Source organism: Pocillopora verrucosa, chromosome 3 (genome assembly GCF_036669915.1).
Source record: "Pocillopora verrucosa isolate sample1 chromosome 3, ASM3666991v2, whole genome shotgun sequence".
Lineage (NCBI taxonomy): Eukaryota > Metazoa > Cnidaria > Anthozoa > Scleractinia > Pocilloporidae > Pocillopora > Pocillopora verrucosa.
Genome location: NC_089314.1, coordinates 19,990,218 through 20,007,461, shown reverse-complemented (window position 1 = coordinate 20,007,461; position 17,244 = coordinate 19,990,218). Strand labels below are relative to the sequence as shown.

Here is a 17,244-nt window from a genome sequence, read left to right as displayed (position 1 = left end):
AACAAATTTTAATAAAGAAGAGTTTGTATGAGCCTTAGTGCAGTATCATATTCAATTCTGAGCAATGCGAGGGTAAGCCTGGCAACTTCAATCCTTTCCCATAAGGCAAAATAAAATTGTATTTATATCCATCGCGTACTGGGCAAGTGGTCACTCAGTCTACCAAGTCAGGAAATCAGGTTAAAAACAATCGACATAAACTACAATATTATTTATGTCTAATTGGATAATTTTTGTGGAAAAATAGAATTCATTTACTCGTCTTTCTGTTTGCTTACAGATGACACGCAGAAGGCGTGAGAAAGTGGTGAGATACAAAAAAAGAGCTGACGGTCCGCAGGCGAATGGGCAACTAATATCATCAACTCTTTAACTCCCACAAGTGATCAACATGAAACTTCTCCCGACAATCTCCTTGCATCATCGATCCAGCAAACAGCTAATGAGAATATTCAAACTTATCAGGTAGAAATTGATGTCTTGATCTAGCATCAAATTCTCATGACTAAATTACAAGGATACGTGTTTCAGCTAGAGGGGAGAACTACCAATCAGATCTTGGGAGTTAAAGGTTAAGGACAGGTCATCACGGGGGGGGGAGGGGAAGATGGGGGTTTGAAGGAATTTGGTTTTGTTACGACAAAATTTCCTTATCTTCTTATAGGCTCTGTAATATTCGTATTTCGCCCCCCCCCGTCCGTTCCATCTGAAAGTATGTAACCCCCCCTCCCTCAAAGAAAAATTCCCACCCCCTCTTCCAAGGTGATAAATAAATAATGCCTGCTCCGTAACGTCTTTACCTTATTAGGGTGTTTCTTGTAAGTTAAGATGTGGAACTGGAATTTATCATATTTGTTTGATATTGCTGTTATATATAGGGAGGGCAGTCCCGAAAAGGACTCTTATCCGTACCAATGATTGACACTGCGACGTTATCAGTAAAACTTCGCATGATAAGCTGAATTTGCAAGCTTTACATGATAAGCTGAATTTGCAAGCTTTACATGATAAGCTGAATTTGCAAACTTTACATGATAAGCTGAATTTGCAAACTTTACATGATAAGCTGAATTTGCAAACTTTACATGATAAGCTGAATTTGCAAGCTTTATGATTGTTTCTTACTTATGATCTACCGGAGGACAGACGCATCGATGACGTCACTGACCATTAACAACATTTTGCTTTTTTATCATATGAAACCAATAAAATCAATGTTACCGTGTGGCAGTTCAGTAATATATCACAGATGGCGTCAAAACGTGGTAAAAACGTCACCACTTTTTTGTTCTTACTATGTTCGGGCGTTATCTGTGATCTATTACTGCAAAGACGCAATGCAACATGAAATCTACAACAAGAGTTCTGATTTTGACGTGAACTATGCTGCTGTCTCCCCTATGTCAGAAGTAAAAACCAATCAAAATTCAGGTATGACTAACAAATTAATTCCAGGTCGCCGTGCTTCTGTCCAATAACAGATGACTGATGACGTCAACACGTAGCAAGAATAAAAAAAAAAGGCACACAAGGCGCATAATCTAAGTTTATACAGGGAGCGGAAATGGTGAGTGGTAACAGCGCTTACCCCTAACCCCTATGACTTGGCTCGATTCCCAGACCTAACGTCACAAGTCGGTTGATTTTGTTATTGGCTCTTGCCCTTGCTCCAAGGGTTTTTTCCCGGGCCCGAGGGTTTCCCTCCCTCCGAAAAGACCAAAACTCCAAATTCCAATTCAACCTGAAAAGCAGTGTATAAGAAGAGCCACCTTGTGGAGATTCCACCACTAAATTCTCATTATCAACATTGGTCAGTTAGTATTATTACAATGCGTGATGAGCGTCCTGCATACTGCTAGAACCCATCGAAAACATTCTTGACTGCAGAGCACAGGCCAAATCACCTTAAGTGATAGCTGTTGAACGAGAACCACCACCGATACCACTGAATGCTTCTCAGCTACTGATGGAGTAGACTGAAAGCAGCAGTCTTTACAACTACTTATTGCAGCTACCTGCTCCGAAAACGAGAGCTTTTATCTTATACATGTATATGAAAGGCCTGTGACTGATTTGTTACTTTTTTTAAATTTACCTTGCCATATGCAAGTGAGTTTCCAAGCTACGGCTAAGATCTTTAAAACCCTCACAGAGGTACGTAAAATCTCGTGGAATCGTGGAATCCTCTTAGGCAGAGAAACTTATTTATCATTTTTAACTCTAGCGTAATAACCATTGTAAAGAAAAATTTAGGGGTCATTCCAGCGTTAAAATGTTTCGTGAATTTTGATTAAGTAAGCAGGTATCGATTTTGAAATGCCTCGTCCCTGCGTGTTCCCGCCGCCATCTGCTTCATTTCATGACATTGTACTGATATGGTAAGGAGAAGCAATCTTTTAATCTTACTTAGCTTAATTAAAAGAAGGTAAAGTTGGCTTTCGAGGTTAGTGGCCTGTCAGTGTTGAGTAAGCTCAATTCACGTGTCGCGTGACGCGACTGCCTTATTATCTTACTCTCGTCTAATGAGATACGATTGCTAGTCTTCTGATTCATAACAGGTTACCCTCATGCATTTCGTGACATTTGCCTAATAATTCACCGGTCGCTATGGTTGAGCAAGATGCTCTGCGAGAGTAATGTGTCTTGTCTAAAAGTACAACGAAATTACGCAGCCAGAATTCGAATCCTAAATTCTCGACCGAGAGTCCGTGGTAAGGAGCCTCTCCCACGTATGCGTCCTTATAAAGCCGCGAAGTCGGGGGGCTGTTTTTAAACCTCTGCAGATTATTATTCAAACTTTTGGGTCATCTATAATTAAACAACTCGCTTCACTCCGACAGAAGGCTTGCCAGTGACAAATTATTTAAGAGTGCGTACCTTACTTTTTATCGTCGAAATAATGAAAGTTTTATCGAAAATAAACGAGTCATTGCGACGATTGAACAAAATACTAGGGAACAATTGCCACGTTTAGGAATACTTCTTGCGTTAAGTCAAATCCAAACACTTAATTCGGTTTGTAACAGCTGCTAGAAGTCTCGCTGTGCAACGCCTTTTAATTTCGAATTACTCAAAAAGAAATATGTTCATGTGATACAGTAAAGTTTACCATAGATGCTGTACTTTAGGTGAGTTTGAAACCAGAAATTAACGCGGTGAAACATTTTTCATCTATCTTCGCGCTTCAAATTTTAACTTACTTAACCTACATGTAAATCAAGAACGATTAAGTCCTTTTATGCTTTGCGAAGCGAACCATTAACACCAACATGGAAATCGCGAAGCGCAAGCGCATTGAGGCTTTAGCGAAAGGTGCAAATGGACCACAAAAAAGATGCGGCAGATTTAACGAAAGAACCTCAGATATTTTTTATGAGTCTGAATCTAAATATCTTGCTGATTGCTAAATGGGAAATTAAAAGATGAACAAAAGACTCGCTTATCTTGTGTGTTCCTAATTAGATCCTTCGAGTTCTTTTCAAGAGCTCTAGTGTGTAGCGGCCAATTACAACGTACCATTTACCTCAAAACCAAAAACAAATCCCAAACTGACAGGTGTTTCGCTAACCGAGGAAGAAAATAGAGCGTTTTCGAAATTTAAGACTTCATTTTAGTACAAATAAACCTCAAAGAAACGAGGGCGTTAAAAATCCTTGTGTTTGTCCAGTAAAATACGGTTTAAATAGAACTGCTTTTTGAGACAAAATTTGTGGAATGTGCGTTGCAGCGATTGCGCGAGGGAAGACATCTGCGAGAAGTTCTATTTGAAAGGGTAAGTAAACTAACTCAAGTATAGAATTATTGTTATGCGTAGGCGAGCACCTTCATTCGGTATTAACTTTCGTTATGTTCGCTTTTAAGAATTTGATTCATTTCATCTTTGAATGCATCGTAAGAAAAATTCGAGCTCTAATTCTTTCGAAAAATATAACTCAACGTTTAGAGTCATTTTTAAATTTCCGCGGCGTGATTTTACAACAAAGGTTGATACTTAAATTGAAGTAAAATTTTCATTTGAAAAATTTCGATCGAAATTTTTTTGAAGCTTCTGCTATACATCAGTCTCTTTTGCAGTCCGATGCCAACCTAATCAATACTAGGGTTTTTTTGGCATGTTTTTAAAATGGTGTTAATCAATAGTATTTAGTTTACAAATGATAAGAATTTCCTCGCTTGTCGACGCCAGACATGCCATGAAATACAGACGAATTTAGGTGTCCTTTAATGCACAGGGTTTTAACTAAGCAAACTATCTTAGAAACAATCTCTGCATTGTTAAAAATGTTTTTAGAAAGTACACAATCTTTCTTTATTTGCTCGGAACTCAAATATTTGAAAATCAGAGTACTTATGTAATTGAAAACTCACCCTGAGATATTCCGGCCTCAACAATAATTTCGCATAATCACAATAATAATTTGTACAAGAATCATAGTAGGATCTTAACATGAATGGTTGTTGCCAATGATTATTTCAGTTAACTCGGTGGCGAATTGAAAGATTCTGAGAGATTTTCCTCTTGTGATTGAAATCGGTTACAACATGCTGATCAGCCTCCGCTGTGTTTTCTGTCGACTTGGAAATAATTTCCCAAGACATGAAATACCATGGTGAAAGGTGACATAAAAATAAACAACATGGCTTGAATAACGTTCGATTTATGAATGGCGTCGTGTTAAAGTTATGAATTTACCTTTCACAACGGTTGAACGGAGTCCAAAATTTCAATCTTTACAATCTTAATTGATGGCGGCATTCGTCTGAAATTAGTCTCCAATTCCGACTTAACACGGCAAATCAGTAGATTGAATGCAAACCTTAGCCTACTTTGCTGGATATATTCTCCGTGAAAACCTTTTGTCAGCGAAGTCTCATTTTTCAATTAAAAAGATGCAACGCAGTTTCCGGTTCTGAAAATTATTTGTGCGCATTGTCGCATATTGTTGGTGAATCTTTTGGGATTCAAACCTAGATTTACTTAAATAAGTTAACAAAGGAATTGTTCGATTGTGGGAAATGGCTGTGAAACTAAATAAAATGCTGAACGGATTTAATTGCAGTTAAAGAATTTTAGTATCAAGGCGTCAGTTATTTTAATATGAGGCCTTCACGAGTAAAAGAGACAATGTAAAGGTGATGGAAAAAAACTGAGGTAATTAAGTTCAATTTTGTCTTGCTAAAATTTTTAACATTTGCCTTTATCATACTTCATGCTGAAGAAGCTTTTTTAATATTTAGATTTTTACAAATATTTCAATTAAATGTAAGTTCATTTGTATGTTGCCTATATTCACACCATTTTACAGTCATTTTTTAAAGAAAGTTTTATATTAGCAGTAGGCAATCGCTTCGAACGAGCCAGTAAAATTGAAATGTAAACACACGTGCCAAGCACGTGGACTTGCGGCTCAAACGGTTTTTTTTTCATCGGCTAAAGGGCAAATTACTTTGTAGCTACGTTAGTGTATGATGGTAGCCTTTTTCAGTCGCAAACAAAAGATGAAATTTAGCCAGCAATGCACACAAAATTACTCAATCTGGAACCAGCATCTCCTCAGCAGGATGGAAGCCATTGGTTCAGTTCCACACCATTCAAAGAGATCTTTATCTGAGATGTCATTAGGCCAGAGGGTGCGTAGGATACGCCGAGGGCTCTTGATGTCAAGTGTGGAGAGTTTTGATAAATCCCTAAGAGAAGACAATAGGAAAATTACGGAAAAGCAATGAAATCTCGACGACGGGCTTTTTTATCCATCTAACTGCCTGCTGATGAAAGTTTTAAAAACTTCCAATTGCCGTAATGAACAATTGTTGAACAAAGTTGGGCCAATCATAAATTTCTGAGTTAAATGCATAATTTTGCCGTTCGACCCTCGAGTTTGTTTTTCACGATTACTTTAGGGAAAATCGCCAACCGACAGCTGCAGAGAAGCGATCTGTTTCTTAGAGGAAAGATCAGACAATGAAATACATGCATGAGCATAATATTACTAATATTAGCATTAAAACACCTTTGAAGGAAAGAGGTGAAGGCATGAGTAGACCAATGTTTGTAAACAGTTATCGGTAGGTCACGTGGTGGGGACACGGCTATTAATGCAAAAAATACATCGAGTAATAACTGTAAAATATATTTTTATATAACCGACGGTATACCACCGATAACCAACTTTTTTAGACCATACCAGATGTAATGAAAAAACCTACGGATGAAGCCCTTGTACTGCCATTCATAGCGTGCTCAGGAGTTTTATAAACATAAATGAAAAATTAAGAGTAATGATGGATAGTTCTCCTCTTTTATCACTGCGATTTTGAAGGTCCTGAAAGAAGAAGCTGGCCACTGTTCCAAGCCAATCCCATCGGAGCTCAATTTAGTATAACGTTTTGTATCCATTATTCCGGTGTTCAATATCACATTCAGCATCTATTTAATATTCCTTTCATTCAGTGGGGCAACTTCTCAGGCACTCACGGCGACAGTTTATCGAGAATCTTATTTCCCTAGTGTAAAATGGAGAATTCCTCCCTGTCATTACAGTTCCTCATTCGCATGTTGTTTTTATTAAAAACAACAGCAGCAAAGGCATAATTTCAGGCATGCAAGGTCCTGTCCTGTTATAAAATCTAATGCTCCTTTCAAGATTTTACTTTTAGCCGCAAAGTTGCCGCAAGTTGGCCGCGTCTCAGTTCCTTATCCCTGTGTTACGATATAGAAAAAAAAGTGCGCTAATTCTTGCCTCATTGCATGTCTACTGACATCACCTCTGACCTCGGGCACCTTTCAAGAATGGATGTTTTTTTGCCAGAACCTTCTACAACTGATCAAGACAATTCAGAATTAGAAAGAAGACAGGTTTGCCCGGAGAATAAGCCACTCACTATTATTTAGCGACTTATTAAAACTCATAAAGCACCAGTTCATACAACTTTAATGACAAGGGATTGGGATTTTTTTATTATCAACATAGGCCCATTTATGGTAATCAAAACTTTACTTCCATAAAAAACATCAATAAAGTTTCATTATAGGGAAATGATAATGAACATTTCAAGGAAAACGACGAAGCGACAAACCGGTATCGTTCATAGCTAAGGGATTTGGTAGAATTAGCGATTTTAACTAACTGTGAAATGTTTTTCAACTAGATGGGAAAGGGATTACTTTTGTTTTGCTAAAATTTCTCCTCACAACGTAAGCTCTGATTAATGCAGATGTTGTTACCATCTCGTTTGTTTGAATTAACAGCATGTTCAGACGAAATTAAATAGCTCGCAAATCCCTGATAATAAGAAAAGCCGTTGAAATGAAGGAACGAACTTTGCTCTAAACTAAAACTGGTCCAAATAGAACCTTTTATAATGTAACCGCTAAACCTGAAAAACTACTCGTACGTGATGCACGAAGCTCGATTACAAATTTACATATAATGAGATTAGGAAATACATCAGAAATTATTGTGCATTAAACACAGGGTGCCTACTGATTAATAACTGCACCTGACAGAAGACTGCTGACTGAGTGAGTTTTCAGTCGAAGCCATTCTGTACTTTGATGGCTGTTTTCGACATTATGATTTGTTGTATTTTAAAGCCTTTCGTTCGTTCGCAGGTCTACGTCAACACTTGAAAGATGCCGAGTGCTTTAGGCAGTAGTCGAAAAACGCAGTAAGTAATTTTCTGATTTCAAACGAAATTGTGGGTTGCGTGTCAAATAAGTGGGTGTGAAATTTCACCTTGTTTAATGCACGCCGCCGTTCAAAATGTAAAATTTTAAATAATAGCGATTGTGTTAAATTTTATCTAAGTTGTAATTGGTCTTAAATGCTTACGCTACCGAATTTATTTTAGCCCTTTTTAAAATATCATATTTTTTAACTTCTCATGCTTGTATCGCATTCGCTTGGTAGTTCAACTTGATTGTAGCACATTTTGGAGAAGAAAAACCGATGATTGCTCGCGCATTAGCTACATACTCGGAGGCTATAAGATATGCTCTATCAATGGGTCTTTTAAATGTGAATTTTTAGAAGTCGTTGATGTTGATCGGTCGATTTAGAACAAAGACATGCGTCGTTTAAAAATAATATTGTATTTGCTTTGCTCTTCAAAATGTCTTCACCTTTCAACTGATAGAATAAAGTTATCAAATAATTTTCATAACATTATTTTTGTTGTATACATTTTAAGACACAATACGATTTATAGAAATCAGGTTGCGGTGCAGGTCTTTACCATAAAAATACCAAATACAGCATGTGTCAATATTCAAAACCCACTATTACAAGTCGGAGCTCTTGAAAACCATAACATAGAAATGATAGGCGGCAGACAAATATGTCAAACATTCATCGCTTTTGCCAATATCCCCGGGCGTTCTGACATTAAGGAGTTCACTGCGGAGGAAGGAAACATTGATGGAAACCTGCTTGGTAAGAGATTTTGCTATCTCAAAGTTATCGGTTATCAAAAAGTGGTGGTCTTTTATATAGGGTTTGATTTTAAAGCTTTCGTTTGTGTTCTTGAAATTACATGACGCCTCGTTGAGACATTTTTAATTTGATATATCGAGTTTAATAAATCATATTTTCAGTAAAACATTCGGTTGTTTACGATATTCATGAAGGTTATTCTATTGTAGCCTGGTAACATCAAAATACAAGGTTATACTCAAAATGCAGACATTTCGTTCAAAAGGACGCCGAAAAATATAGTAAAAGGTTTTGAGGGAAAAAATTCTGATTTCTTGGACAAAAGCCACATTTGAAAGAAACCCCATCGCGGCTCATGTATTGCCCCATGTAAGACAGGCTCGAGAAGGTTACAAATTTGATTCCCAACACTGAAAAATTAATGTCGAAGAGTTGAGAACCAACTTTGCATAACAATAACGCCTGGCGAAATTCCCGTTCGTCGACTTAAAGTAGATTTCAGGGTGATAGTTCACAAAGATCGCATTTAAGGCTGTCGGTATTTATCTATCTTTTGTAGAAAGCATCTGCACTTTACCTGAGACACCGCCGAGGTGATTTTCAAATCTGGATTGTTTGCTTTTTAGCCAACCTCCAGTGGAGTGACAAACTTATTAAAACTTATGCTTACCCATAATTCAAACATCACGTTTCATCTTCGCCGCCAGAGAAAATTACCATTTCTATTTTCCAAATTTTTAATTTCACTCATAAGGGTTTTTATCAGTTCAAATATAGGAGCATATCTAATAACGTTTGTAATAATCAAGACACTGAGTTATGAGATCTTTATGTAGTTTAAAAGCGCGCCCAGAACGGAGTAATTACTGTATTTTAGTTATTCTGATTGCGACAGATGCTTCTTTGCAAATTGTTTAAGCTTTATCTTCTTTATATCTTCAGTTACGTTTTCAGAGGCTAGGATATATCGATGTTCGTGCGCAAATCAATTTTCTTCACGCCGTCCCAATAATTGTGGTGCTCAAAATGTATCGACAATTGTCATACCGTATAGACATACTCTGTGCTGAAAAAAGCGATTAATTCCAAGTTAAGAAAAGCAATGCCTTATAAATATTTAAAGATTTACTATACCCCTGGGCAACTACGAAAAGGGAAAGTTACTCATTTTTTGGACTGTACCAAGGTGTTGCGAAAGTCACTTACAAAATGTAAGTATTGAGCTCAATCTCGTCTATTTTAATCTGCACAAAAGATGGCGAAATATAACTGTTACTTTCCTTTTTAAGGATAGGCGTAGATAACAATTGATAGGAGTTTTGAACAAGATTAGTGGTCTCGATCAATTCATCGCCAAATGAGGGCAATCGACGAAATGTTTTTTTCTTCGAAGATTCCAGCACGATTTCTCTTTTTTGTACAAGCAGAAGGGATACATACACTTTCATAGCAAATCGATTTGATAAGTGTCTGTGATTGTTAAATTTCATTTTTTTATGCATATTTCTCCATTTCCTTCGAAATAATTTTCAGTTCTACTTCTTTACTAGGAAAGATCTCGCCACCTCTACCGTTTTCTGCGTGAACTAGTTTTCAACTTTTTGTTGCAAAAACTAAGTATCGTGTTAAAAGCACCTTTCAATTTTTTTGGCTTTCAATTTAATTCTTAGTGCGAAATAATTATTTTTCCCAACGGACATTTCATCATTTTTGGCAAGAAATTAGGTAAAACGTCCAATTGACGAGATCTTATCATAAACGTATGGTTCAAAAGTGGAGTGATATTTCCATTTCTATAACTGCCATTTTCAAACACATTGTTTATCTCACTTAGGTCAGCGGATGATATCCGGCGCGCCTTGAGTGGTAGACTGAGCACTACAACAAACCTTGGAGGAATGACGAATAAGGGAGTCTCCCCCGGGATGGAACTACTTATCCCAAGCTCCACGCTGGAGAGAGCACCGTCTTCAACTGGGGGACTAAGTTCCAAGAGCTCAAGAGAAGTGTTAACCAATTCACTGCGAAAATTGACCAATCAGATAACAGAATTCAAGAGAAGCTTTACTCAGGAGCAACATCATTGCAATCATCGTCACGGGAGAACGCCGGAAGATAGAGACGGATGGAAAAATAGGACTGAGTTCATCTTGATGTTGATTGGTTATACGGTCGGACTTGGGAATGTTTGGAGGTTTCCTTACTTATGCCAAAAGAATGGTGGAGGTGAGACATTTTATCTAAAAAAAAATCAATATTTTCCAAGAGTCTAGGTCTAGAATTTGTTTCATATGATCGATTTTTTTCTCATACCTTGTGACCTCTAGGTCTTGAATTGGCGTAGAAAATATCTTTTAGTTGTCAAATATGCAACCCAACTGGTAGACCTATGATTTTTGTAAAGTCAGTGTAAATACAGATTTAATGCAAAAAAATCTAAGATTGAAGAGGTCGCGGACGTTCAAATTGTAAGGGGATAAACTGATCGAAGAAGTATTCATAGAAGCTGTTTTATCTTCTTATTTATAAAAGTATTCATTAGAGACAATCAAAAGTCACGATGATGGTTTTCTAAAGAACAGAGTCGCGTCCACCAGCGACTGAAAGGTTTCACGATGAAAATAGGGTACGGTGTCTTTTATCAGAGTTTTGAGAATTGAATTTGTGATCTGATTTTTTAGTAATACTTTGGTAATCATGTTTTAGTCCGTTATAGTGTTATGCTTTTAATTTTACCATAACCTGAAGAAGCAGTTTTTGCGTCCATCGTTATCTATACCTTTTCATTTCTCCTCAGCGTCTTTCCTTATTCCATATGGAATCATGCTAGCCTTAGAGGGCATACCATTGTATTACTTGGAACTCTGCATTGGTCAGCGGATGCGGAAAGGCTCAATAGGAGTATGGAACGAAATCTCGCCCTACCTTGGGGGACTAGGGCTGGCCTCTATAGTAGTATGCTTTTTAGTATCACTCTATTACAATGTCATCATTGCATGGTGCGTTTTTTACTTCTTCAAGTCGTTTCAAAATCCTTTACCTTGGACATCATGTCCACTCGAACCAGTGACTGTCGGTAATGTCACGACGATGGAGCCTGTGCACGAGTGTAAAATAACCTCACCAACTGAGTATTTTTGGTATCGAACTACATTGGGAATGTCTTCAAGCATTGAGGAAGGCGGCGGTATGAATTGGAAGCTTTGCGCATGTCTAGTTGGAATTTGGTTGGTGATTTGGCTATGTATGATGAAGGGAATCAAAATTACTGGAAAGGTAAATAGAGCCTTAGTTAATTTCAACGTCGAATATAATGTTGCAATGAAAACCAAGATTTCTATACAATGCAGCGCACTGATAGGCATAGCTGGAGAGGATATTCTTGTAATCTAACGGGATATCGTATTGGTGCAAAGTGTTTAGGTTAAAATTGCGATTTTAGAACTGACGATGTGTTTCACAAAAATTGAGTTCGAGGCATCTAATCATTTAATGAGAAGACTAACAAACTTACCTAAATGATTTCTTGATTCAACTCCTCGTCAGATAAGGAATTCACTTTTCAGTAATAACGTTAGACTTGAGGATTTCCAACCCAGTATGTTTCTCTTTTGTCTTTATTGCAGATTGTATACATGACTGCCACCTTGCCCCTGATCCTGTTGATAATATTTTTCTTCCGCGGAGTTCATCTCAAGGGATATCAAGAAGGATTAGCCTTACTTTTTATTCCGGAGGTTAGCAAATCTGTCGAAGGGCTAACGCTCGAAATGTCAGCTTTGAAACTCTTTACGATGGCCAATTTACGTTATCAACTCAGTTGAACCAGTCAGTCAGAGTCACCCAGTCTGTCAATCAGTCAGTCCACCAGTTAATCAGTCAGTTACATCAGTAGGTAACTAGAAAAAAGTCCGTCCATAAAAAAACCAAACTCTTAGTCAGTACATCACTTAGCCAATTGATCAATCTGCAAAGGGCTCACGCTCGAAACGTCAGCTTAGAAACTCTTTACAGTGACCAATTTCCATCATCAACTCAATTGATAAATCCAAATTATCTTGTAACACGCCACATCGATGCAGCACCACCTTTTTTTTTTTTAGAAAGTAATCCCCTTCCTTTAGTCAGTGTATTATAGTCAAATAATCAGTGAGTCAGTCAGTAAGGTAAATGGCATATTACTCAAACACTAGTTTGAGGTTTCTTCTGCATTTTTTTCACTAGTTTGACCGGCTAAAAGATCCTCTGGTGTGGTTGGATGCCGCAGTACAGATCTTTTACTCGCTGGGTGTGGCTTATGGATCCTTGATAGCCTTTTCCAGTTACATGCCGATCAAGAACGATTCGACAAGAGACGCAATCACAGTTTGCCTTATCAACTGTGCAACGTCCATTTACGCCAGTGTTGTTGTCTTTTGCTTTATTGGTTTTCAGGTATTTTTAGCGATTTTTAATATTTAGTTTCGCGGTATTGGTGCATATTTTTATTACCCTTTACGCTCATGCATCAGTATGCATATTCTCCATACTGTTCTCGATACATTTCCTAAGGTGCTAAGCAGGTGAATTTGTTCAACAATCAAGGCTTGTTTAGCTGGTGATCATTTTCTTTCTTCTCGTGGCCTTAATGTTTGACTAAGGCCGGGGTGATACAGCAAGAGGAAAGTAGATGCCAGTCACTCTCTTCCCTGTTGGAAAGGAGACATTGCGCCAATAAAATGTTTTACTGACCAATAAAACACAATGACTCTTACGAGAGGAGCGCGAACCCGCCTTTGCCACGACGACGAGCCGACCATCTCTGAAGGGCACAATTTGAATATTCCAGGAGCTTTTCAGCCCTATTTTACTCTGTTCCTTTGTTAAATCTTACTCTTCTAGCAGATAAGCATCTCTGTTCTCATCACCTGTTTGTTTGCGGATATAACAAAAATGTAAGGAAAAATCACATTCCCATCACTATTGAGAATTGAGGTTTCATCAAGTCTGTACTATATTTTTCAGGCTGAAGACAGAATGGAGCATTGTCTAGAAGATCAAGCTAAACAGGCTATGCGCCTGTTGAATGGTACAGGTGTCAGCGGTGCGGAAACGCTGGACCAAGCAACATACAACGAACGTCTTCAAAGAGCCTCGATTTTCTTCAATGAAACGCTTATTACGTGCGTCAAATCAAAGTTTTTAACGGTTAGTTGTTGACCAAAGAAAGCGTATGCCTTATGTTCATCTTACAAGGACAGTTTTAACTGTATTCACGGTATGGCACATTCCCCGACGGGTGGGCAGTGGAGGTACACCTTAAATAGGCCATACATGTTCAACGTTTACTTGTAAATACATGAAAGTGTTTATATTTCCCTATTTCGAAATTTTTCCCTATTGTATTTCGCTTATTGCTTTTAAAATTCACCACGAGCCTTGCGCTTAAACCTCATCCAATATATATTCATCCAATATCTATTGTTATACAGGATATAGAGCTACCATTCTTGTGGAATTGGAGCAAGTTTTTCAAGTCCCTACATAGACACTTGAAAAACCTGGCCTCCACTAGTTTCGCCAAACTAGAATCACCTACGGTCCAATATGGGCCCCATGCTTACGTTACCACTGCTTGGCCTAAATTTTCTCGATAGTCTTATTCTGGGTGTCTATTATTAACCTATTTTGTGGGAGCTTGATAATAGCGTGGTCTTTCGGTTGCGATTTACGCTATTCCGATTAAAAGATTCTATTTTACTTTTTTAGATCCCATCTGGCCAAGGATTAGCCTTTATAGTATTCACAGATGCGATCAACAAGATGCCTTTCGCGCAACTCTGGGCGGTCATGTTCTTCCTCATGCTGATTACGGTTGGACTTGATACGGAGTTTGGAATGTTAGAAGGCGTGGTCACACCTGTGGTTGATATGAAATTATTTCCGAAACTGAAGAAGGAATATATATCAGGTAAATTAAGCGATCGAACAAGCATAGAAGATAAATTGCGATCTCTGTTTCGATTTCTATTCGTATTTGCATTTGTTCATACACAAGACAGGATGAGGTGGGAGAAGTTGATTCGTGAAAAATTTTTGAAACTGTTTCGCACCACGCTGTGGAGATATTTAGTCCACTGCACCAGTCTTGACTTCTCTCGTTAAGTTTCCGTCTGGTAAGAGTATCAGCCGAAAGAGTTGGGTTTTGCCCTCGAGCGAAAGTGTCACTTGATTTCTAGTAGGATTATGTATTTTTTTCCTTTTTTTACCTAAAGGAATTCTTTGTCTGGTGTCCTGTCTGATGGGTCTGCCTTTGGTTCAGTATTCAGGAGAGTACTGGGTTCAACTTATCGTCGCTTATTGTTCTGGTATTCCTTTACTGATTATCGCCTTAGTGGAATGCATCGCTATTTGCTACATCTACGGTATTGACAGGTAAAGCAGAAAAATGTTCTTGCTTTAGCAAGTATCAATCTACCAGTCATTCACTTTGAGACGTTAAGTCTAATGACTGAATGCTTGTTCGTAATATAAACAGGATTTATAATGGTAATTGGACTGAGTGGAGTCCGAATGGAGTTTTTGACCAATCGGAATTCCGCTTCGCGGTCATCGATTTTTTTATCACTCTTATGATTACGGACCAAAATGGACGACATGACGTCCTGCTTCCAATTGATCATAACCATTACAATTTCCGAGAAGAACAAAACAATTTATTGGGAAAAATATATCCGCTAGAGATATTTTCTAAACCAATAAAATACCCCAAATTTTGAAATTCCCCAGTTCTGTTGCGTAATTGGTTGTTGCTATGGAAATTGTTATCGATTCTGTGTTTGGTGGACTTGGTATGATTGGCTGCTTCAACTGTCTGATTACAGGTATCTGATTACAGCCTGACTGTCCGATCACACTATCCGAACTGAGGAATTTTTTTACTTTATACGTTGTCTCTAGATTTTGTGATGACATAAAGTACATGACGAATAAACCTCCACGTTTTATTTGGAAATGGTGTTGGAAAATCATCTCTCCGGTCACCATTTTCCTTGTGCTTTCCATGAGCATCAAGAGCATGTCGGAGACTACACCGCAGTACTCAGTCTGGGACGCCAGTAAGGTACTAGTCTTACCTTATAAACTTAGTCATTTCCAACGTTACAAGCCCTATTACCAAAGGAATGAAACATATCTTAAAGCATACTTGGATTATTTTTCGTATGACCCTCACCAAAGTAATGACAAATGCCCGTCAGACCCACAAGGGGTCACAGATCTCAAAGCGAAAGTGAGTACACGGCCTTAAAAGATCGCGAAAGACCTTGGTCACAATAGTTAGTTTTGATCTTACACCTGATGGGTTTAGGAAGTGATGTGAGTTTTCTACACTGTCACTGATGATCTTTTCATTCAAATTTCTAAAGTTTGAAACTTCATTATGCTGAAGTGTTTTTTTTGTTTTTTATTTGTTTGTTTTTTTTTTTTGTAGGGTAAAGTTGTTTGGACTACGTATCCTCCATGGGCGAAATTCCTGGCCATAATGATCACTCTCGTGTCAATAATATTTATCCCTGGAGTGGCATTGTTACGCTACTTCCGAGTTATCGGAATGGGAACACCCGAGCTTCCCACGGTGATACTGGACGCTGATGTTGACACTGACCTGAATTCTTCGGAATTGCAACCACTTCACAACGGCAAGCCAACGAAGAACAAGAAAAGGAGAAAGCTCAGTCGTGCCAGAAGAAAGTTCATGCTTGAAGAGAAAGAAACAGAAAGAACGGAAGGGAACAAAAATGGTCCTTTAAACAGAGTTATCACTGCTAATGGTCAGACATATCAGCTTGTGAACCAGCACAACGGCGCGGCTATGTTTATCTAGCATTATGTTCAGAATACTTATAGCATGCACTTTAATTTAACACGAGACGATTTTCGGCCTCTGGGCTACTTTAGAATCGCCAGTTAACGTATTTATACTTTTATTTCTACGTTAAAGGGTTTCTAATGGTCAATGTCGGGCATAGCCAGTGAATGAATAACCCTGACAGAGACGTATTCCTCGAGAACACGGGTATGTCCTTCCCTTGCTGTGGGGCAAGGTGGAATTCCAGAGTATCACTCTTTCTGTCTCGTAGTTCAATACTGGAACATTTATATTGTAACAGCCGGAATTTTCCAAATGAAATATACCGTAAATTTCAGTGAAATAGTTTTTATAGAAATTTGCTGAAATTAATTCAGAATGCTGATCACTTTTGCAGTAGTAACTCTGTATAGTATGTCCGCAGACACAATTCACCCTGGAAAAAAATCTAAGGAAAATCACCCAAAGTAGTGAACTGGAGCACCAGATTTTTCTTTGATTAGTGGAGCATACAAGCAACGCCATGTTGACTGGTTAGGTTTTGTAACAGTCGTTTACAAATTATTACTTGAAATCCTGGCTTCGGCTAAGAGTAGAAACCATAATAATAGTTTCGCATATTTAATCATTTTTATTCAATATGGCTTACTGTATGGGTTATTTACACCAATTTTGAACTTAGTAATATGGTGTTTTGTATTTATTTGTCTCATTTCCTAATGTTCAGTTTTCTAACTCCTAGCTTTGAAGGAAGTGGGGTTTTAGATCGACTTAGGGGCTTTCAGTTGACAATCAAGAAGCTGGAATCAAAGCTGGAGTCAGAAACTGGAACTCCAATCAGTCATGAATATCATAATTACAGTAATTGACAATCGTAAATTTCACTCGTTGAGCAATAAACGCAGGCGTTTTTAACAAACGAGTAAATAAACAATAGCTTTTAAATTTGCTAGTTACAACTGT

At 38.0% G+C, this 17,244-nt stretch overlaps 1 protein-coding gene across 4 annotated transcripts; it reads left to right on the top strand.

The window, feature by feature from the left end:
- Positions 1-3,610: 3,610 nt before the first annotated feature.
- Positions 3,611-17,229, top strand: LOC131794346 (sodium- and chloride-dependent transporter XTRP3-like). 4 transcript variants are annotated; one of them, XM_059111867.2, is made up of 11 exons: positions 3,611-3,772; positions 7,613-7,668; positions 10,267-10,658; positions 11,230-11,708; positions 12,059-12,169; positions 12,657-12,866; positions 13,437-13,619; positions 14,181-14,382; positions 14,687-14,846; positions 15,372-15,534; positions 15,904-17,229. In XM_059111867.2, exons 2-11 carry the CDS (start codon positions 7,634-7,636, stop codon positions 16,294-16,296), a joined length of 2,328 nt encoding a protein of 775 aa, XP_058967850.1. In that variant the 5' UTR covers positions 3,611-3,772; positions 7,613-7,633; the 3' UTR covers positions 16,297-17,229. The 4 variants fall into 4 exon arrangements, with proteins under 4 accessions (XP_058967850.1, XP_066020464.1, XP_058967851.1 ...); XM_066164367.1 differs by lacking the exon at positions 3,611-3,772 and adding an exon at positions 7,037-7,079; XM_059111868.2 differs by lacking the exon at positions 3,611-3,772 and adding an exon at positions 7,273-7,522.
- Positions 17,230-17,244: the final 15 nt, after the last annotated feature.